This window comes from Haemaphysalis longicornis, unplaced genomic scaffold (genome assembly GCF_048455015.1).
Source record: "Haemaphysalis longicornis isolate Haplotype H1 unplaced genomic scaffold, Haemaphysalis longicornis Haplotype H1 scaffold_2, whole genome shotgun sequence".
NCBI classification, from domain to species: Eukaryota; Metazoa; Arthropoda; class Arachnida; order Ixodida; family Ixodidae; genus Haemaphysalis; species Haemaphysalis longicornis.
In genome coordinates, this window is record NW_027526295.1 from 227585823 (window position 1) to 227609084 (window position 23262).

Sequence of the window (23262 nt, forward strand, 5' to 3'; positions counted from 1 at the left end):
AGAGCGAGAGAGAGAGCGAGAGAGAGAGCGAGAGAGAGAGCGAGAGAGCGAGATAGAGAGAGAGAGCGAGAGAGCGAGAGAGCGAGAGAGCGAGAGAGAGAGAGAGAGAGAGAGAGAGAGAGCATGTTTATTGCAAAAAGCAATGAAGAGGAGTCCTCAGTGCACTACCCCTTGAGCTCTTCCAGCCTCAACAAGCGTCAACACCAGCAAGCCCCGATCTTGAAGTCTGAGCTGGCCAGAGGGCTCAAATGTAGTGGGGTATGGTCGCGACCCCCTACCACATGAAAGAATGTCCCAGGGACTTCGAAGCAGCACCATAGTAGGGAATATACGATGAGGCATACTGCGCGTCGACTGCACACATTGCTTTGCTTGGCTTTTTTCCTAATGGCATTGGTGCATGGCATTGGTTAACAAGCACATGGGGGAGGGGGGAGATAAAAAGCGACGCACAGGCAGAATGAGAGCGAAATAAAAGCTGGGTAGAACTGCACAGCCGAGACACTATTGGAATTCGCAAGAGATTCTTACAAAGCCCAAAGTCTGCACACCCGGTATATCTTGTTGCATGCTCAGGAGCAAATTCATCTTTGCACTCTTAGGAGGGTAAGAAGATTACTACAACTTTACCAACTACAAAAAAGGAATCTACATCTATGCTCCAGCACTCCCAGGCCATCAAGAGGTGTTAATGGGTTTGGAGTGCCCCAATCCATTTCACAAACAGCCAACAACAAAAACTCAGACATTAAGTGCCATTATTAGTGCCATTATACTCTGGAGAGCTGCTAAAAAGGATCCGTTGCTCAGCCCCTATACATTACAAGTAGTCTCTGGTTCAAATTAACAGCCTGCAGTTGATCCCATGCAGATGCTTTGTTTTTGTCAGTTTAATCAAATGGCATTGTATGTAAAAAAACGCCTCAGATCAATTATACAATTTTTATAGATAGCTGTAGCTTGGCATCTTTTAGGTTACTTAGTGTCAAATGCACCCAACCACACCATTTGACACTCTGCCCCATATAAGAAGTGCCAACTTCGCACCATTAGGGGAATATGTCCCATCCAAAACATCCACAATTTGTGCGTGTGCATGCATGCGCGCATGCGTTTTGTTTCTGCTGTCTCCATCTGGTGCAAGCTGTACAAGCCACGATGAATTTTTCTTCAACCTACAGGACCTTCAAAACCAAAAAACTAAAAAGCCTGTAAATACTCAATAGCACAAAGACAAGCACACCGGCCCTAGAGTTAAGATTCCTGCTTTGGAAACATTTAAATGTCAGAGTAAATGCAGTTCAAACACTCACGGGGACTTGAGCTTCGCCGATTTGTCGTCCCCTGACGGAGGCACTACCTCCAGCGCAGGCTTGAGTGGCGCTGCCTCAGCGCGAAGGCCCGTAGCCAGAAGTCCAGATGCGCTGTCCAATGGGGGGCAGCAGCTCACAACCTTGGACTCCAACACGGGCCCCCCAGCCTGAGGGGTCAACGGCACAGGATCCAGCACCCCGGCACCCTCCCGAAGGTCACACGCTTCGGGCTGTTTTTGTTCTAGGCCGGACCTCACACCACCGCCGCTGTTGTTCGGAGGGGCTTCGGCAAAACTGAGCACTGGCTTGGTTTCTAGTTCTATGGAGTGAGAGCGCCGCCGGACCACGACCGCTTCTCCTTTGTCCGGCGAGTGCTCGTGGCTCCAGCGCCTCTGCTGCTGGTTCTTGAGTATGGGCTTCAGCCGCTCCTCGCCGTCTTCCTCGATGGACTTGCGCTTAAGGATTGGCTTCGGCTCGTTCAGGACGCAAGCGCCGTCCTCGTGCTTCTTTAGGATTGGCCTGGGCCTGGCAGTGTCTTCCGGCTTGGCTATGTCCTCCTTGCTCTTGAGGATGGAGTGGAGTTCGGGAGAGTGGTCCCTCTCTTCGGAGCTACTTGAGCGGTTCTTGAGAATGGAGTGGCGCGGCCGGTCGTCCTCTCGTGGGTTGGCCTTGAGAATACCGTGCACGACCTCCGACAGAGAAGCACTGCGCTCGCTCTTCCTGTGGAGCCTCAGTTCTTCGGAATGAGACGCCTCCACCGCATCTTCGCCAGGAAGCTCCCTCTTGCCGCGGTCTACTTCGTCGAACAAACTGGTGCTTCGTTTTCGAGCTGCCCCGAAATGAACGCTTGGCTGCTCGAACTCTGGCAAATTTACCTCCGCTTCTACAGCAGTAATCTGGGCAGAGGGGTGGTCGCTAGATGAAACGGGACTAACGTGGACAACCTGTAGAGTTTCAGACTTTTGAGCAGGCGCATGAACCCTATCCAAGCTCGGGCTGCAAGCCTTTGCCCACGGCTTCGGCCCTTGCCTTCCAACCAGCAGGCTTCCAGAAGCTGCAGGCCTGTCAACAGCAGCACTGGTAGGGCTTGCTTGAACGTCACAAGGGGGAGTCTTTTTCGGCGTCAGTGGCTGTTTCACTGGAGAGTAGGCCTTTGTCCACGGCCTAAGCGCTTCGTGCCTCGATGGCGACTTGGTGGGACTAGGGCTTGACACTGACGAGTCCTTGGGCTGAGCTTCGCCAGCAGTACGGTCGGGGCAAGAAGCACGCCGGTCCAAAGGCGGTAAGTAGGAAGTAGAAGTTGTGTGAAAGGTCACACTGAAGACCCTCGGGGATGCTGGCACTCCCTTGTCACAGGGAAGGTCTGGGAGTGCTGAACAGTGGGTGTTGAAAGCGGCTTGTTGACCTTCGTCTTTCGAAACAGCGTTGCTACCGCTTGGATCTTCCTCTCCGAATGTGTGAAAGGCATCCAGGGGCTTCAAGACCGACGGAGGGCTGGCCTGCAGTGTACGACACAACAGAAATTTTAGCACGAGAACGTACAGAACTCGTTACTACTAATAACAGCTCTGACTGTGAAATGAGTGTTTCATTTACGAGTTGTGTGTGGGATGCTAACTTCTCGTGAAATATAGACACGAGAACAGCGGCATACCACCAAGTATTGAATACAGTAAATGCGTCAAACTATGATAGGCACGATAACAGTTACCGTATTTCCACGATTCTAACACGCCCCTTTTTTGCTAAAGGTAACCTTCAAACTTCTGTGCGCGTTACAATCTGCGCAAAGCCAAAATTGGCTCTTAAGCGGCCAGCAGTATTTCCATGTACACGAACGCTTCCAAAAATGTAAGAATTTAAAACAGTGAAACAGCTATGTTTGAAGCATGCAAAACTTGGTAACCCACATAAGACACTTTAAGCCTTACACTGGGTACAAGGTTCTCAGCCTCCTGGGCTTGTGCGGTGTCTCCGAGATTCGACTCTGGGTTGTGCACAGGATTCTGAGTCTCCTTGACAGCAGGACGGGACTGTGAGCGGCCTGTAAGCACAAGCATAGCTCTAATTAGCTGAATGCAAATTTCAGCACTTGCCTGTATTGCAGGTAAAAAGGAATTTGGCCCATCTAAAACTGATTTGTTGATTGTAGGCTTTAACGCGCCGACACTACACAGGCGATGAGGTGCGCCGTAGTGGAGTGCTCCGGATTAATTTTGACCACCTGGGGATCTTTAACGTGCGCCGAAATTTAACACCTGGACGTTTTTGCTTTTCACCTCCAGAAAAGCGGCCGCCGCGGCCAGTAAACAAACCCGCGTCCTCGTGCTCAGCAGCACAATGCCTTGGCCACTGAGTAGTTGGCTATGCCTACCTGTATAAATCAGTGCTGTATATTAGCAGTGCCCCTGGCTTTGTTAACATACAAGTGATAAATCAGTCTAGTCGCGCTGTGACAGCAGCAGCAAACTGAAGTAAGAAGGTATGCTGGACATACAAATAGGACCAGGAAATAATTGCTATGCCCTCCACAATTCCGTAATACAAAGTGTAATGAGCCACCTAAGTGTATGGGGATGGCAATGCCTCCAATGCATCCGCCTCATACAGATGCCCTTCCGTGTTTATTATCCAAGGTAAATGGGGTTCCATAGAAGGCATGGAATTTCTAAAACAGCATTATAAAATAAATCGAATGCAAGTCTGACTGCCAGGAGTTGAAAGAAGTGAAAATTTCGACCTCTTTAGAAACACATTTTTATAGTCCTAAAAGCACTGCAGGATACAAAATATGACAACTGAAATACGCGCATGCAGCCGCAAGCAACCAGAAAAAAAATCAGCAGCAAAATTAAAGTTAACAGTGCGGCCATTACAACCAGACGGAATTGACGTTGCAGCTGGCAAACGAGCAGCTGGGTAGCAGCCAGCCACAGGCCAAGCACGGGACCAGCAGAAATGGCCTTTCCGATTCTTGGTTGTTTGCACGATTCACCAGTAGGTGCAGAGTAGTCTGCTACAGAGCTGTTTTAAGCACTTCTAACCGATTAACTAGGTATTTTACAGGGCTACCAGTCACGTTCCAGATTTGGTGGTACCTACTGCCCATTCAAAATAAATTCGCCCGGGGTTAAATTTGGGTGCACTTGGCCTGTAAAAGTGAGGTGGTGAACGAGAATTCCGAATAAAAATGGTTGCTCACTCCCCAACCTCCACTACTACCAAAGAGCAAGGTTTCTGCTCTAAGCACGGTGCCAGCACTGATTTCGGGTTCTACTAGCACAGGCTAGGAAAATCCGACACTGAACGCATTTGCCAAGACACTGGCATAGTGCCATCTCAGTTGGCACCATTGACGGCAAGCGATGAGAACAGGTGTACCCCAGCCACAAAGAACACTTTTTGGGGAAGTAGTGACATCAAGTCTTGCCAGCCTGCCTGTAGAAAGATTCGCGCCGTGTCTCTTATCACGGATTCGTACCATCTCAGTACGGAGTTTCAAATGGCCTGCAGCCTGGTAACCAATGAAGATAAGGGAAAGGTGAAGGAAGGTGCAAGCACAATGTAGCAGTGAAGAAAACTTTGAAGGCAAAAGCATTATGGCTTCCCCTGGCAATGCTTATCAAAGTATGCAAGTATAATTAACCTTTTCCAACACGGTAAGTACAATTGTACACGAGACTTTTAAGAGTTTTTTTGTGAGTTACAATCATTGACATCCCCACTTGAAGCGCTGAGCCAGCATTCGCATTTCCCGCTCTACGGTGGGAAATGCAAATGCTGGCTGAGCAGTTCAATAGGGGTTCAAGAACACTTACCGAACAGTTCAAGACCACCTACTTGGCACACTAAATTCTTGGTGAGTAGGTGTTCTTGGTTTTACATTTTCTTCTAGTAAGCAAAACAAGCTCGTACCGTAATATGTAAGGGCTACAGATCACAATAATGTGTATAAAAGTTTTCTACACATTGTATTCTATTGTAGCAAAGGTTAGGAAATGGTGGTCACATTTAAGGTAGTGTGTTTACAATTAGGACACAGCCTAATTTATTAACTACTTATGAGATAGAGTTGTTTATGGTTTTTAAGTGAAATTATGGTTATCAAAAACAAACGCAGGCAATTTCAAATTTTTTTGACGGCTACATCCTAACGAGTTTCCCAAAGGGTTAACAGACCTAAGTGTCCAAAGAATTTTTTTAATCAGCTCATTAGCTGCTTTTTCAAACATGCTGAAAATCAATCACGGCTGAGAGTGAGTGCATGCTTTTTTTTTCTCCTCTCTTCCTCCACCATAGTCTGCACTCTTTTTTCAGGTAATATACCAACTTGCCGAACAGCACATATTGCCAAGGCACAGTCAGGCCAAAAACAAGCAAAGCAGTTGGTATCACTACAATCAATAAAATTTTACATCAAATCAGCTGAATCCAAACGAAAAAAAAAAAAAAACTTTGAAGCATTGCTAACAGCAACAACAAAAAGGTAGTTTAATGTTTTTGAATGTATAAAACCTTAAAGCCCCTACAGTTAGACCTAGAGGAAGTAGATATTAAAATTTTGTTCATTTCTATCACACTGCTTATTGTTTGATAAGCACTGCCCTGGCTGGATTACATCACGAAATAAAAAAGCTTTTACAAATGGGCACAACTTATTTTGAAAGCCTTTGCCCTTCTGTACAAACTTGCTCCTTTGTAAAGTTCACTGAGACCCTGCCACAACTAATAAATATTAATACAGCTATACTGGTTTTGGTAAGTAGAACTGCCACCTCCACCCCCAAACCCCCGGAGTCGCAGGAAACAACAAAAAAACAACCCCACCATTTCACTTTTCTGCACCTCAGCTGTCACCCAATCCCCCCCTTCACCCCCCCTCCTCACTAGCAGCAGAAAGACAGCTCTGAAGTTTGCCCCTACCTGTCAGAAAAACATGGAAAGGATCCTCCACAAAACGTTCACACTTCACGCACACGGGCCTTCAGCACACAGCTCGAGCAAAGAACACACTGTGGGCACCGAAGCGTGCATAGGCTTCGGGTCACTTTGAAGCTCTTCGAGGCAGCCGTCGGAGCACAGCCAGTCTCAACGTACGACGCAGCATCTTCGGCGGCAGAGAGCAAGACGACGGGAGGGCCAAGTGGGTGGCTGGCTTTGAAACTGGGTCCCAGCCGTGAAAGCAGTTTCGAAAAGCAGGCCAATCTGAGGCTGGAGCCAGGGGCGGCGGGGGAGTCTCAAGCAAGGGAGGGGGAGGGGAGGAGGAGGGCAGGGGAGCGCTTCTATTTTGGAGGCAGCACGGCGGGGTGTCAAGTGAGAGCATCATTGCAGCCAGACAAAAACAAACAGAATGGCAGAGTGCTGGCTGCTGGGAGGCAAGCAAGGAAGGGCAACAGAGCCGCACAAAATCCCACCCATTGGGACGCAGCCAGGAAGACTCGCACGGTTGCAGCTTTTGCGAGGAAACGCACATAAAGTGCTTTCCTTTTTGTTCACACCAGATGGGGGTGCGTGCGAAATAGGTTCAGCTCGATTTGCCTCTGACAGGCACACGTCTTTATAGGCTGGAAATCCCTGCTGGATATGCTTTTGCTACACGCTGTGGCCTTTAACTGCAAGTTCAGAGCGATTCAGGCGATGCTGCTCGTAGCAGTGTTTGTATGCATGTTTGTGTTTATTGGCGCAAGGGTATCCAAGACCAAAGAGCGCCAAGACTATTACGTGGTCCCTCAATGCCAGGTTTGTGCTCAAAATATGCACGACATGAGTATGACACATCCTAAAAATTCTCTATATATGGGTGTAGAGGGCCCGTAGAGTAAAACGTGAAGATGTTCATAATGGCGGATGAAAGAAATTATGGTTGGGACAGGTCTTCATGCCATCATCAAAAGCCACCGCAATCTCCTCTGAAAGGCCTTTGACATACAAGGATATAGGGACAGGGATCAACGGTCGCACTAAATACAAACACGCGGATGAGGCAGCATTCACAATAGAATTGCACGGGTGATTCTTCATAGACATTGCATTAAGAGCATAGAGGAGGGCTGCATAAGAACGCTGGTGCTCTAGGCACCAGTGGTCACATTCTACATAGAGACTTTGGATTGGACTTGTCCTGAAGGCTCCAGAGCCAAGGTGAAGGGCCAAACGTAGTGTGGGTTTAACATTTTTAAGGCAATTTTAGACACGGACCCGTATTTTACGCTTCCATAGTCTATACTTGACAAACTATACTGACTGACTATACTAACTATACTGACAAAGACAAAGCAGGCAGTCTTTATCAGCCCCATAAGACTCATGTGACAACACTTAAAATGTTCACTGTGTTTAAGCATTTTTTGTTTGAGTTTATGTGCTGTACGAACGTTAGCTCTTTGTCAAGTACGACACCTAAAACCTTTGACAGGAATCCATTCTCCATTCTGTGTGACATCAGGTTCGGGACAAATTCCACGCTGCCTTGTGAATAAAACGCGTGTACTTTTTGTAGGATTGAGATTAAAACCATTTTCTTCTGTCCATTTTGCAAGCCTGTTCATGCCCAACTGCATCTGCCTTTCACATATGGACACGCTGCATGATCTAAAGCCAATCTGGACGTCGTCAACATACATAGAGTAGGAGATTGAGGGTGGCAACAATTTCCCAAGCGAATGCATTTTAATTACAACGAGTACAGCTTAACACTCCAAACTGGGGAACACCATTTTCTTGTATGCATGTTCTTGATACCACTGCCCCTACGATAACCCTAAATGTTCGCTGTGACAAATAACTTGCAATAGTGTTTATAATGCGTTCAGACACACCGAATGTCTTGATATCAAGCAGTATGCCATGGCGCCAAGTCGTGTCGCATGCTTTTTCCAAGTCAAAGAAGACAAAAAGACGGTGCTGTTTGTGGATAAAAGCAAGCATCCCGCATATGCATCAAGGGGCATCCCGCATATGCATCAAGGGAAACTAGCCGGTCAGTTGTGCCTCGGCCTGATCGGAAACCTGCCTGCATAGGTCGGCAGGCTCACTCGCGAGTGCACTCACACCCCCCTTCCCCTCACCACTCATGAGTGAGTGGTGAGTGAGCCTCGCCATCGTTTTGCAGTGGTGAGTGAGTGCGGGTGAGTGCGAGCTCAACAGGCAGTGATCCCCACTCACCACTGGGGAGTGCTAGAGCAACTCGCGGGGAGCCCTGCTCACCACTCACGAGTGCACTCACTACTCACGCCATTTGCGGGGCTTACCACGGTGAGCGCCATTATTGTGCTTGTACTCGCTGTTGGCTATTCGTCGCAGGAGCCGCTTGCTGTGATGGTTGTTATGGTGGGATTGCTTTTAACTTCGGAAATGTCGTCACTGAGCTCCTGCTATGGGGCACCATGGAATTAACTCTCTGGTGGTGTGTTAATTTAGGAATATGATTTGGACGGGCTTCTGACACTGGTTCGTTTAAAGACTCGTGGAGGGTCTGCTGCACACTTGCGGGAGAGAGGTGACGACGAGTGGTGAGCCCGAGCGCGAGCGAGTGGGAGTGGCAACGGTGAATGGTGAGAGCGAGCGAGTGCGAGTGGCGATGGCAAGTGGTGAGCGCGAGCGAGTGCGAGTGGTCACGGCGAGTGGTGGGTGTGAGCGCGAGTAGGTGCGAGTGGTGCAGGGCACGTAGCGAGTGTGAGAGAGTGGTAAGGGCAACTGGTGAGCGTGAGCAAGTGAGTGGCGCCCAGTTTTGCCGAGGTATGCCTGCGTGACAACTGCCCAGGATGCAGTTATATTTAAGAAAATGCATTAGCATCTTGTTTAGTATTTTTTCGAAAACCTTTCCCAGGCAACTTGCCAGAGCTATTGGTCGGGAAGTGGCAAATAGTGAGGCATCTTTCATCTTTTAATACGGCAACTAGAACTGCTTCCCTCCAGGCAGTCTAAAAGTATCCTGCCGCCCCTATTTTATTAAATATGTGCAAGAGTGTCTGGAGGGTTTGTGTGCAAATGTTGAATCATTGTTTATGATATGCAATCTGCCCCAGGCGTTGAAGCCTTACATGTTCCCAAGGCGACTAAAAGCTCTGTTATCAAAAATTCGGTGTTGTACGGTTCGTCAGAGTTTTTGTTATCACAAATCATTTTTTTTCTCCATAGGTTTTTTTTGTCTTAAGAAAGGATTCGTGTAGCGAGTGGAACTTGATACATATGAGAAGTGTTTGGCAAGAGTGTTCGCCTGGTCCTCCAGGGTGTCGCCTGTACTGTTGATCAAAGGTAGGCTGTGTTTTCTGTCCATTCAGCTTTTTAATTCTGTTCTGTACTTTGCCTGTATCTGTGTATGAATTGACAAAGGTTACAAAAAAGCACCAGCTGTCCCTTTTGGCTTGCTGGCGACAGTGCGTACTGTGCCCATACCGCTGGCACGTGAAGCAGCAGAGTGGGTTCGGTATGTAAAGTCGAACGTTGCAATGAAGGAAGCTTGCAGTGACAGGCTCCGGCAGGACCCTTCAGTCAAAAGTTAGAATCACGTTTGGTTTTTACTTCCTTGCCATCGCGTCCGATCGTTGTTCTTACGGCAGTAACGCCCTGGTCATGCACGCCCTTGAGGTGGTTGAACTCAGTTTCATTAAGCAAGTCCATCTCGGAAATCACACCCTGCCAGCTGTTAAGGCTGCGATGTGGCGTTACAGCTATTTGGAGGCAAAGTAAGTCTGCCTGGTTTGAAAGGCTGTCAGATTGTTCTTTAGTAGATAATTCAACAAGCTCATCCCCTGATGTCAGCTTTGCCTTGTAGTTCGCACCAACTACACTCTCAATGAACTTAGCAATGAAGAAAACCGACTTGCAGGTTACTGAAGATTCCTTGTTTTTGGATTGTATTACCAAGAAGCAAGGAAAGTTGTCCGGGGTGTTAAACTTCATGTTGGACTGGGGTTTGAGTATTCCATCGGTGTGGGCCCTTTTGGGGGGCCGATCATTTGAAAGAGAAGGTTTTGAAAATACCATGCGCCACAGTATACAGCAGGGAACTGGGGTACTTCTTTGACGTTACCCTGACGGCCAAAGAGGTCCCGGAGCTCCTTGCCTGGTAGACAGACAGGGAGCTCATCGGCCAGAGCTTGACCAGGGCTCCGACAGCCACTGTTTGAGGCTTCTGTGCCTCCAACTTTAGACTCATTGCCAGGGTTCGTCACAGTGCGAGTGTGGGGGCTCAGGGTCCGCGGTGTCACCAGTTTCCGTCACCATGAATACTCGCGAATGAATACTCCCGGTGCCCCGCGTGGGGCGTACCAGTTTTACCAATGCCAAGAGAAAAATCAACAGCCCCCTCTGTTGAAACGACAACAATGGAGGAACGCAAAGCTTGGCAAAATCAAGTCCAACACCAAACGAACCACCCCAGAAACAATCTGACCCTATTTATACGATTAGTGTTGGCAGTAACGCATTCCTACCTTATGTGCACAGTGGGTCTGCTGACTTCTGGGTTGGTTGATGTGGTGCTGTGCTTTTGGAAAGCTACGCATTCCCCCTTTGTTGTCATTTTGATTTGTCTAATTTTTTCGCATCCATGCACCTCTCTCCAAATCCAAACTGCTTCGACCATGCCAGAATGGCGCAATCTGATGGAAGTCTGCTTCACAACAAGAGGGACCCAGGTTTGACTCAGACCACGGGAAGCATCTTAATTTTTCTTCACTTTCATGATCACCATCGTCAAAGAAAGTTGACTTTCCTGCAGTGCGTTTTGGGTGGACCCCAGATGACATCAGTGAGAGTCTGAAAGCTTCGCTTTAAAACTCAAGGAATTCATAACTTTAAAACAAAGCCAAGTACCACAGTTCCCTCTACTCTGCACAATAAAATTAACTTCAACACATTTTTTCAATTTTGAACTGAGGACCTGTCAAACCTTCCCTTACCAACAGATTGGAAGTAACAAAAAGCATGTTCTCACCCATGGTGTTTCCAGGTAGCGAAGGCCTGCTTGCCACCGTAGGTGGTTTTCGCTTTGCTGGGCCTTTCTCTGCAGACAGTTGTCTTGCAAGGCCAGGAGCAGCTTTGCTGTTGGCAGTGGGAGCCTGCACCTACATACAAATGGAAAAATTCTATCTTCGAAGACACTGATCACACTGAACGACGGGACATTGTGACAGGGTGCACGCCTTTGGCCTAGTTTGTTTACTGTAGACTTTAGTAGCAATACACAAACGTAAAATTATGCCACTTTTCTTAAAGACCCTGGAAAACCTTACTACGACTAAGACCATGCACACCGGCCTTCGAGTTTTCAAGCATGCATGCCAAACTAAAAGCAGTCATTGTAGGATTCCACCCTTAATTCTGATTCTCGCAGCGCTCCCTACAACTCCTCACTTTGTACCTGTTAATAAAATATGATCTCTCTCTCTCCCTCCAGACATGCGGCTGGAGTTAATTGATGATATCTCTTTCGCTACCGCGCCTATCAAAATCGATCAATTTGATCGATACTTTGGGAGCGCTTTTTCATAGTGTTCCAGGAGTTTCTCGAACAAGTAAAGCTGTTCGGAGTTAGATCAGAAAATGGCCTTTCAAAGTCAGTTTTGTTTTTATTTTTGCAACGGAAACGTGATTTTCAACACTTCTGAATCACCTGGGTGTGGAAAAGGGGCGTGGTCATTGCGCATCAGTGCTACCCACGAAGAATGCGTGCCACTCGTAATTACTCTGCACCAGCGTTTTTTTGCTATCAGGGCGTGAATGGTGGACTAGAAAAAGATTTTCAATCGTCGGGTTCGCACTTTGACAGTAATAATGCCAGAAATCGGCTGAAAATATCAAGCAGTGCCTGGTTGCAAAGCTACTTTATGATTTTAGGCAGTTTTATTGCCTTTGCGCACGTTGTTCTAAGTTCTGTGGTAGTTCTACTTACCCCAGGACCATTTGCAAACAGTTTACAACAGTTTCGATTTCGCTTCTTCATCGCGAAATTCATGTTTAGCGCTACTACGCAGTTACCCAACTTCAAGGCTACCTGTCATGGTGCCTGGAGCGTCCGCGACTGATCCTCGAACAAAGCACGGCACTCCTGATTTCCCCCCACCCTAACCAGATTTCTGCGATAAGAACTTCAGATGCACGTCAAAAGATCACATCCAGTCGCCAGGTATCTGTTCCGCCGAGGACAGCGCTGCAGCTATTTGCCTTCCAGTTTCATTTCCATGCGAGGGTATATCCGGGTGTCTAATGTTGCTGCTTATTTGAACTGTCTATTCGGACGGAGTCTCCGATAAGTTTTTGTACCGTCTCATTTGAAAAGTGTTAGGTGGCGCTGCAATAGAGGAGGCTCGTTGTGCTGATCTTTTTCATCGCGCAACTGTGACTCGGCCAAAGATCGCAGGGCACGATTCTAGCTAATCGTACCTCATTTTTGCAAGCAAGTACCTCATTGCGAGTAGGAAGATGATAAAGCTCAGCTTTATGTTTTGAGAGATAACTGACCGTGAACGACAACAAGCATCAGCCACGGCGTTCCCTTTTCAACTTCATGCATGTTTTTTTCCGCATCACGTGCGTGTCCCAATTATTGTGCTCGCTGTAAATGCAAAGACAGTCATTGACAAGATGTTTTTGCATTATGTGGGGGCAAATTGGTGCGTCTGATAATGTCAAACTGCCAGATTTATTCCAGGGAACCACCCGAAATTGCATATTTTGAATTGGAGGTTGGGCTTCACCACATGAAACGAGCACCGTGCGTGCTAACATTTTATGTCTGACAAACTGTTACGTGCAAGTCGACATTTTTTCTAGGGCGTATTTTTGAAATGTTTCCCTACAAAATGTATATTATATTTTTCTACTACCGGTGGTTTGATATGCACAACTCCTTTTTTATCATTTTTTTCAACAACTTGACAAAAATTTTGATTTTGATGTTTTTTTTCACAACTATGATATATAAAAACCTTTAAAAAACTGGTGTTATTGGAAAGGATGTTAAATATTCTGCATTTTGTGTTCCTGCAATTAGTGCCTAACCAATTTTTTTAGTAGGAAAAATGTTTTCTTGGACCCCTAAAAATTGGTGAATTTTCTGGAGGTAGCAAAAGAGTTGAGTGGCAGTAAGGTACATCACGAGACTACATAGTAATTGAAAAAGAAAAATTCTAAAAAAAAAAAAAAAGGCTGACGATTACTATACTCCCTAATATGATATTTATGCGCAGCACGAACTGCAGTCTTTTTGGTAACGGCGCATAGCTGCGGCGTCTCGGGAAGTGATCACGTGATCAGCGAACACAAGGCAGTGCGCAGTACTCGGTCGTTACAATGCAGCGTGCCACCGCCACCGAGCATGTTGTAAATAGCATTTGAACCTCCCGCACAAATGTCACGTGCTTCGGGTGAGCCACGCAACATGGAGGACACAAAGCCCATCCACCGGTTGCCTCGCTTGTTGCTCAGCCCTGACTGCCGAGTGCTGCAGTGCCCTGAGGCAGCACTCACTAGCGAGTTCTCTCAACCGCAGCAATGGTAAGCCTCTGCGTCGGCACCGCGAATTCCGTCTCAAGAGGGGACCGCAAACTGCGTCTCAGGAAGTGAACGCACATCATAATTGGGCGCACGACAGCATGCACTGCTGTGGAGTCATCCTGCAGCATGTTGCCACCCCACAGCATGCCTCACTGCCTCTCCCTTACACTTTTGCAACGTGTCGCCACCGTGGAAAGTCTCGTGCAGGCTCAACATACTGCCCTCCCCCTCACATTTCCGCCACACTTTCCTTTGCCATTTTCTTTGTCTTTGCTCACTCGGTTACAATGCTGACGCCAATGTCAAACCACAGCAGCAGCCGCTTAAGAGCTGCACACTAAGATAAAGGCCCTTTCATACCACCAAAGTATAACGTGAAATTACAGGACCACTATTACGCTTAGTCCGGACATATGCAAGGCAGAAATGCATTGCAGTGTGCTGGCTCTACAAGTCAAGTTGCGAATCAATTGGAGGGAGAAATTTCTGCCAAGCTCCTGGGATGCTCCCCACTTGACCCTCACTATTCAGCAATGTGTCAAGCTAAACAAAACATGGGAAAAGGCTCTCACCCTTGATGGAATATTGTCGTTTAGATCCAAAGGCTTCAAGCTCTGGCGCTCTCCCCGCTGTGGCAGTTCAGGCTTCGAGTGTTGGTCGGCTGAAACAGCAATCCATCACAGAATGTGGGGAAAAAAGAAAAAGAGCAAAGCCTTCCTGACAGCATACTATAGAAGCAAAAATGGCTTGAAATTAGAGTGTAAAATGCACAGTGCAGCCCACAGTTAAAAGGAATCAGCGAGCACGTGGCCACCGTGCTCCACTAAGTGCCAGCGCCGAGAAGTGGCGAGAGTGAGACAGCCAGCCAATGCGCACTGACCCCACTAGGTGGGAGAAGCTGCGCTGTCATCTGCTACGGCACTTCGCCGTGCCACTGGGCATCCTTCGAGTGCGAAATTGCCTAGTTCCGGCAAGCTGAGCAGCACGGCGGAGTGCCACAGCAGACGACAACGCGGCTTCACCCGCCTAGTGCGATCAGCGCGCATTCGCTGTTTCCAACTCTCGCCACTTCTTGGCGCCGGTGCTTCACAGAGCGTGGCAGCCACACGCTAGCCGGTTCCCTTTAACAGTGGACCACACCATACCACAGTAGTGTTACTATGCCATCAAGTTATCACAGGACCACGAAAATCAAACTAACTTGACCAAGCCTGTGTGTTTTGCTATGCCAAGCTCCCACAATACAACACACTGCGATACAGAACAGAAATCAGTCTGTACACACATTCTTGACAAAGGCACGGCAAGGTACAACATCAAAAGAAATCTGACAACCAACTTAAATTAATCTACAGTCCTTCAGTGCACTAGCTGAATAGAAACTAAGCTTGCTGAACAGAACTTGCATATGAAAGCTACACACAGCTTCGTTTAGTCTTCTCCTTGGCCTAATTATCCTAGTCTAGCCCTTGGCCTGTTTACTCTTGCAGTAGAATCTATTGAGGCCGGATCAGTTCAGTAATCCTACGGTGGACGGCACTGAAAGCCATGGTCAGAAGTGAAGAGCTTACGTGAAGTGCCTTGTGGGGTGACAGCGTGGGACAACGCACGAAGCCTGAAAAATGGAAAAACAAGAACTCTGAGGACAGGTCAAATGTGTACTAGGAACAGAAAAATCAAGCGAAGGCACGTTCCCACAAGGAGGCAGCTTTGAGGTGCAATGCAAATTCTAGCTTTACCACACTATATACAAGATATAGCTGACAAAGCTGGGCAGTTAGCTAAAAGCCATAAAGTGTAAGTAATCCTCACTGTTTCTGAAAATACTGACACCAAATTTCTATGCTCTTTTCTGCTTTTATCAATGCCTAATGGCCTAGCAATCCTGAAACAGCACTTTAAATAGTTGAGCATTCTACAATTACATAGAATTATCTGAGAAGAGTTGTTTTCCATTACCTCAAGCCCGGAGGGCACATACAACAACCATGCCACAATTCCACCATCTTGCACTGATGTCAGAACACTGCAGGGGCCAGCAAAGGCGTTATTCTGACCACCCTGTCAGCGAAGCTAAGCTGCCCCGAAGAAGTTAGGTCTACATTTGTAGTGAATATTTCATGAGCAATTTCAATAGAGGGTGACTTCTATTGAGGTTCTACGCTAGGCTACATTACTGGCTCCTTTCCTGTCTGCGGAACTTTTTCCCAGAGTGCCACTGTGGCAAGTGGCAACACCTATTGCTGCAGCTACGTGCACCAGTTTGTGAACACTGCCACTGTTTTGTCACTGCTTGCCGAATCGTGCATGTGAAGCAGCATCACGAGTTCCTGCCAAATCAATCTCAGCTACATCCACCATGGGGTGAAATCACAGTGATGTATATTTGCTGCGCGCCACTCCCTGAGCTGTACCATCAGTGCAACAAATGATATCAAATCTAAAATTGCTCCACACATCACAGGCTGTTCATATTTCAGCCAGGGTATTCTGTTGAGTAAAGAAAGTGAACTGCATAATATCTAACCTCAAAAATTGCTGTCACTACCCCTTAAATTTAGTATACCATAAGTACTTTCATGCATATTCTTACACTTTCGCTGTCACTGATGTACCGGTACGTTTTCACATTTCCCCTCCGCAGTGTCACTGACGTACAGGTACGTTCTCCATTGTGCGTTCAAAAGTTTGCGCTCACTCGCTTCGCTGGACGGGCAGAGACAGGCTTGTGTCTTACAGGGAGCTGACTACTCATTACCAGCTTGAACGAGCCCACTACCCCCCCGCTCATCCATCCCTCAGTAAAAGGCAATCTGGTTTGGCGGCTTCTTCAGACGAACTCGTACCCAAACCCCGTCGCGTATATTCATTGTTATCCTGGACAGTTTTCAGATAAATGTCGGAGATGCAAGGAACGGGACGATCTTGCACATATATTATGGGCATGTCCTCAGGCGACTCCTCAGAGCCGCAAAATTAGCAGTAATGAGCAGTGGGAGACCGTACTGCTCAGCTCAGACCCGGCGGATCAAGACTGGGCCGTCCAGTTAGCCGAAGACGCTGCTAGGACCCAAGGGCTCCTGGCCGACACCTAGGGTGGAGGTCTAGGTCTCCTCCACAAACTGGACAAATAAAAGTTATTTCCCTCTCTATAGCGCAAAGCTGGCACGCCTGGACTGTTCGCACCATCTGTATACTTTCTAGTAGCTCGTATTTTCACTCGCTAGCTCTCTACACCGGTATCATGAAGAGTATGGAGTGACCGCACCCACCCTTCGTTGCTGGGTCACTCATCCTGACTGTACTATGTCAGGATGAGTGACCACGCGGCATGCATGCAATGACAGGTGCAAGGCTTGTGCCATCCGCAAAGAGTTAAGGTTTTTTTTTTTTATTCTGTTCTCGCATCTGCTACGGTGCGCCAGGTTAGCCCAGCGCACCATTGCCTCTCCAACAGACCAAAACATGACTCAATCGCAGTTTTCACTCTCTCGCTGTGCCTTAAACTGCCATTGTCAGCAGCAAACAAGGTTACTGTATCGATGCTGTATCCCCTTTTTATCTCTATCTGCCATCATGATTTCACAACGCATCATTTCTGTGCGTTGCGCGGGCTACTGAAAGTGCAACCTCCATGCATGCGTTTACTTTCATATGGCTGAAGGCACGGGGCCTTCGACTGCGGATAGGAGCGATGGTTCTTTCGATTCCGATCAGATTAACAGCAGAGTTCGGATTCGCATTCTGAGAGTTTCTCATCCCAGGAAGGGGTACGAGTCCCACAGCATCAGGTTCTGATGTTGAAACGGTGGGGTCATCAGACATCAGTTAGGGACATCAGACATGCCAAGAATTTAGGAAGGCGACAAAGGGATACATTAGGGACCTAGCAGTGACGATGAAATGGAACTTGGGAGAATGCCACTGGAGACTAAAAAACAGAAGTTCAGAGAAGATATGCACCTCTCGTCGCCACTCCTGCTCTAGAGATCACTCGGAACTAAAATATGCTCACCGTGAAGCCTTGGTCATCCGAACACTGGGTGCACAGTTCTTGCGTTCCGGACCCGATGACGCTGAAGCCCGGTCTGCTGCGTGGCCTTGAGTGTCGGGGCTCTTAGCTGGGCCCTTCAGCTTTGCCGCTGCTGCCGCACCGCTGCCCTCTTCGGGGACCTTGGCTGCATGGTGTTTGGCCAACTCTTCTCTCCTCTGTTTTTTGTACCTGGGTTCGAGACACATCACTCGGCAAGCTGCCACCCCTGTAGCACGCAGGAACATTTGGAGGCCACTCCTACGGCCTACACCTGCTATAGCTAAACAGTTTTTTACTACTGTTAGCACAGCAAAGAAAAAAAACATGCCATAGCTAAGAAATGAGGAACTCAGGCCAATCAGGCAACACCAACACCACCATGCAGTAGCTCAGTTTAGCAGCAAAGACAGCTGACTGCAATGCTAACAGAAAGCAAGCGTACGAACCAACAATTAGTCACCCCTTAATTGGCTATTCTACTACATCAGCTGAAGGTGTTTAGAAGCAGTTTAGGTTACTCCAGCCAAGTGCAAGCAACTTCCATGTAATACATTTGGGTAAGCACAAAGCAATGAAATTTCGCCTATGAGTGAACAGACCAAATAATGACCACGTAAACATGAATCGTGATGGTATTTGATCCCATTAGCAAATTTACTAGAGGGTATTCATGCACCAAACAATCCATAAAGCTACACAGAACACTGGCAACGCATCCCCAGTTGTTGCACTTTCCTGGCCGTTGGGTGGTGAGAACTGTCCCACTGCAACTTCTCTAGCCTAAAAATTGTTCAAACAACAAGCGCACCTGGGTCCTGCATTTTTCTCACAGTACACTGAAAAGCATCCACAACATACTGCTGCACCATATTTTGTTACACAAAGACAACGGTTTAGGCTTCAAACGGTCACCAATACACCTGCAGGCATGCAAAGTAGAGATAGATACCTCAGTGCCCAAATGCAAGAAAGAACCTGAATCCAGAACCAACTTGCTGCTGCCACAAGTACTATTGCAAGCACTGCTAAAAGGAAAAGAACTGTTGCGTGGAACATCGGATGCGATAGCGGCAGACGCCGAAGATTAGCACCGAGAGTTGTGTCGCAAGGTAGATGTGTCTAGCACCAACCGCTGGCTATAGGCATCACTGCTACACTAAATCAAGTGGCCTTGTCCAATCCATCGCACACTTTCCTATCAGCGCTTGTGACAGTACGCGTGAACAGCCCAAAAACAAACCAATTGCTACACGCGTTGCAAGCTTTTCAAGGCACTGATACCGTTATCTCATCTTCACTCTACCCGCACGCCAATTTCCTGTTTACACCCAGTTTTGGAGCACAGTACATCCAATGGCTGCTCTTCCATGGCTTGTTACTGCAACCACTACCTCATTCTTCCAAAGACATTAGGATGAAGTGTTATGGGGAAGCAATGACTGCAGATACAAATTAAGTTGCGCCCTAAGCAGGCTACACAATGCGGGAAGCATTTCCAGAAGTTTGATGAGGGCGGAATGACATCCGCTGGTACGATTCACACTAGAATATCTTCCTGTTCTTCACTAGCATGACCATAAGGACACGAAGCGAGAGAATGATCCTAATAGTCATTCAGGACAGAGGCATTCTATTCTCAGCTTTGCTAATGGCTCAGAAGTGGTGAATGATTATCCTGCTAATTAGCATGATTAAGGTCAAGACATGACAGTGAACAGGAGAGAACTGTGTCAGTGCTTAAAAAAAGCTAGGAGAAATCCATGCAGAGTTTAGTATAAGTTAACTTGTAAAGAACCAGAGGTATAGGACAGTGGTAATGCTAATGATGCCATTTGCAAATGAAGCATTCTCAACTGACAGTGACGAGGTTGATAAGTGGAGCGACAGGAAACAATTGAATTCAGAATGACGGTATGAAAATGACAAGTGTCCGACGCGATACTGAACGGCATTCAGAATCTACCATGTTGTACTGCAGTTTCAATGGCAGCTAAAACATTCACTCCGTGTGTTGCAGTGGCACCACTGCTGCCAAGTTCCGCATATTGTAGGACAACATTCGAAATTGGAAGTAATCGCACATAATTAAACTACTGCCACTCATTGTTAAAATTACATGTAAACATAATTTCGCAGTATTTTTTTACATTTTAAGATTATTCCTCCCTACATTTTTTGCACTGCCAGTCTAATGCCAATACATCTTGCAATAGCATTTGAGCTGAATTGTATGCCACACTTGTTAAAGATGTGTTCATGTGAACTCTACGTCTTCTGCAGTGATCATTCAACTTGCACACATTAACTACTAATAACGTTAAAAAATGCACAAGTGCCATAAAACATTTCATTTAAGTGAAATGACATTTCAGCTGCATTCAGCATGCCAGTGGAGTAGTGATTTCAAACACATGAAAACTTCCTGGATTTTTAACTAATCACACCAATACCAGATTTCACCCGCGTGCCCACTATATGAAAGAGCTATATGGCAAACATTCGCCGACTAAGGTACATTTGTCTATATTGCACAATGAAAAATTTTGACCTACCCATTGATACAGCGAAATATTTTCAGCTTCCCTGCCTGCCCAGACAAATGTATTTCAGAATCGCCGCTAACAACAACTTGCCTTGTGCAAAATGCCTCAAAGCAAAGCAGTGACATCCTGATAGTCTAGTGTGCCATTATGGCCTACTAAAACCCTCTTGTTTGGAACACCCCTTCCATATTTATGGGAAGGGGACAATACTGCAAACAGCCCCCTTTGTGTCAGCACCACATTCACCATCACACTAGATCCCAAGCACAAATTTCAATGAAGGCCATTTAGCATGAGAATTCCTACCCGGATCAGGGACGGCAGTACTGTGTGTATCAGTAATAACAGATACAGAGGGAACTAATTGGAAAATCCACACAAAAAAAAAAAGGGAAAGTATCGAGACCACAAAATCATACGTGCAAGGCTTAAATGCTGGCTTAAATACTTTCTGAACAGCCAATGCGGCAAACGTGAACAAAATGTAAAATCAGTGCCACAATTCTCGACACAGGCGTTCTCATTTTTCAGAGCAATGACATGGCTAGTACTACAGCGCCATGGGGTGAGCAGTATCTGCTTTTCCAAACTAAAAGGAGTCTTCAAATCAACCAAGACTGGCAGATAAATAGCATTTTGCAAAAAAAGGAAAAAGCATTTACAATGACTTGGCAGCGTTCACGCAGAATACCCCACCCAGAACACATTTAAACAGTTTCTACAAGTGTCTGCTCAACCGGTGGAAATTGTAAAGTCATCCACAGGCTTAGCCGGAGCATCACATTTGACCAATAATAATTCGCCTGGACCATTTCCAATGTTCCCAACAAAAACTGTTCAAACCAATGTGGAGGACATAGGAGCCCCCTTAAACTTGAAAGAAATGCAGCATGCGTGACTGACTTGCCTTACACCAAAGCAGGAGTGGGTAAAGCATTGCTCCAGCTAAGCCTGGAAGACTGCACTAGTCACTTTGTTGCTGCTTCAGGTTGCGAGGTCACTCACACTGGCAACACGATGCCTACTGCGTCTGAATAAGACTGCAAAACGATGAGCTGCATGGCCAAAAAAAAAAAAAAAAACATTGGAAACATGAGAATGGCCGGAGCTTGGTACAATGTTTGAGCAACATCAGCTCTGTAGCCTCGCTCCTTTCACAGGCCCCTTTACTTTGTTATAACTACTGGAAGTTCGGCGTCATATGAAACATTTTTTCTAAAATTAAATTGTACTGGCACACCTAAGTTGGCAATGGAATCCACTGAGGATGCACGAAGTGACAAAACTGAACCACAATTAGCAAACAAAAACAGCCAACCACTCCTCCAAGACGCGTCAACCACTGGGTGGGCCAGCTGCACGCACAGAATGAGGCTATTCCCACAAACAACGCACACCTTTCTACTGTTCAACTTCTGCCTGGTGATGACTTTCACGTGCGGCTTGTTTAGGTATTTATTGTCTGTTGCTATCACACAATTACGCACGGGCATAACCGCAAATTTATCATTCCAAGCACATGCTAAGCTTTGCCACGATAATTTACCAAGCGCGTTTTATACCTGTTCAAATTTCACTTTCTCGCCCTCGTTGAGTGACACCACGCAGTGATAAAAATGGGAAAGGTCCGAGCTACCAGTTCCAAGTATCAACTTCTGTGCGCATCGCTGCTGCTTCCAGCCTGCAATGAATGGAGCCAGCTGATTAACAGCAGAAGGGGTTGCCTCATATTTGGAGGAACAGCCGAGCATGTGGCACTCGCACTGGTGCGATCATTCTGCCCATGCGACCACTAACTTTGCCGCTTTACATCATACTAATGTGCTGGCCCACCCCCTGGTCGACACTCCTGCAACATTAAGCCGCTGGCAGTATCACACTTAAGACTGGGTGGTCTGTCTGGAAAAGACAGATCTGAGGTGACTAGCTGTTGTGGAGCTTCTGCGGAGCTTGTTGTTCAGCTCGTGTTTATTACTGGCTGCCACACACTGTGGCCATGTCCATGATAGTTTCGGCCACCTCATCGAAGCGGTAGAGATGTTCTCTCAGAAGGTAGCTCCTTATTTAATACCAGAAAAGGGAGCTTCGAGTCGCACACACACACCTTTCTATCCTCTCAGCACGGCCCTCTCCATCTCCTCCCTTGGCCCCTCCCCCATCCATTGGGCTGCTTGCGCAGCTGGTCAGGCCACAGGCCTTTGCAGACATTCTGCACAAAGGAGAACGTCGACTCAACGATCGCACACGGGATGCTTTTTGAGGATGCACACCTGGCAACGAACGTAAACAGGGTTCGGCAGCTTCAAAGCTACTTACACAGGAAACCGCTGAGAAACAAGTAATCGTTCATTTTTGCCATTAAATAGCAGTAAAGCGCACACTTCGGCACGCGAAGTGCAAAAAAAGTACATCCACATAAAACAAAAATGAGGAAAGGTATGAGAAGACGCTGCACTCACCCTGCGGCTGCGTCATCTGCAACTGAAAGGGAAAGTGCACAACGGAATGAGCAATGGCAGATCTCTACTGTTCAAGAGGGCACTAACACTACAGCACTGCCGAAGCGCAGCAGGCACCGCACGCAGCGTGAAATAACCGATAGCGGCGCGAGCTCGTGCTTGCATGCAGCCGCCTGCACAGCGGACGCGCCGAACCATATGCCTTCGTACACAGCAGAAAGGGCGCCCAGACCAGTCTCTCGAACAGCATGAATTACGCATGTTCTGAGGAGCTGCGCGTCAGACGGCTGGCGCCAGTGTTTACAAAAGCAACCCGTCTTCGCAGCTTACACACTTCCGTAGGAACAGCAGCGTTAGGAGGGCGGCTGCTGGCGTGAAAGTTTACAAAGCAGAGTCAGGTTCCACGTGATTAC

The 23262-nt window shown here is 47.2% G+C and overlaps 1 protein-coding gene across 5 annotated transcripts in view; it reads right to left on the reverse strand.

Annotated features, from left to right (window-relative positions):
• The window catches only part of Svil (Supervillin), a 163151-nt gene that overhangs the window by 128193 nt on the left and 11696 nt on the right, over positions 1 to 23262 (reverse strand). For 3 of the 5 annotated variants that reach the window (XM_077699553.1, XM_077699551.1, XM_077699552.1), the window contains exons 2-9: positions 22850 to 22871; positions 22495 to 22599; positions 17830 to 18036; positions 15386 to 15429; positions 14387 to 14475; positions 11254 to 11383; positions 3245 to 3357; positions 1314 to 2812 (exon numbers count right to left, since the gene is read on the reverse strand). In XM_077699553.1, the coding sequence (XP_077555679.1) occupies positions 1314 to 2812; positions 3245 to 3357; positions 11254 to 11383; positions 14387 to 14475; positions 15386 to 15429; positions 17830 to 18036; positions 22495 to 22598 (2186 nt within the window). In that variant the 5' untranslated portion in view covers position 22599; positions 22850 to 22871. Of the gene's footprint in view, positions 1 to 1313; positions 2813 to 3244; positions 3358 to 6236; positions 6267 to 11253; positions 11384 to 14386; positions 14476 to 15385; positions 15430 to 17829; positions 18037 to 22494; positions 22600 to 22849; positions 22872 to 23262 lie in introns of those variants that run through there. The other 2 variants (XM_077699554.1, XM_077699555.1) reach the window with 2 other exon arrangements.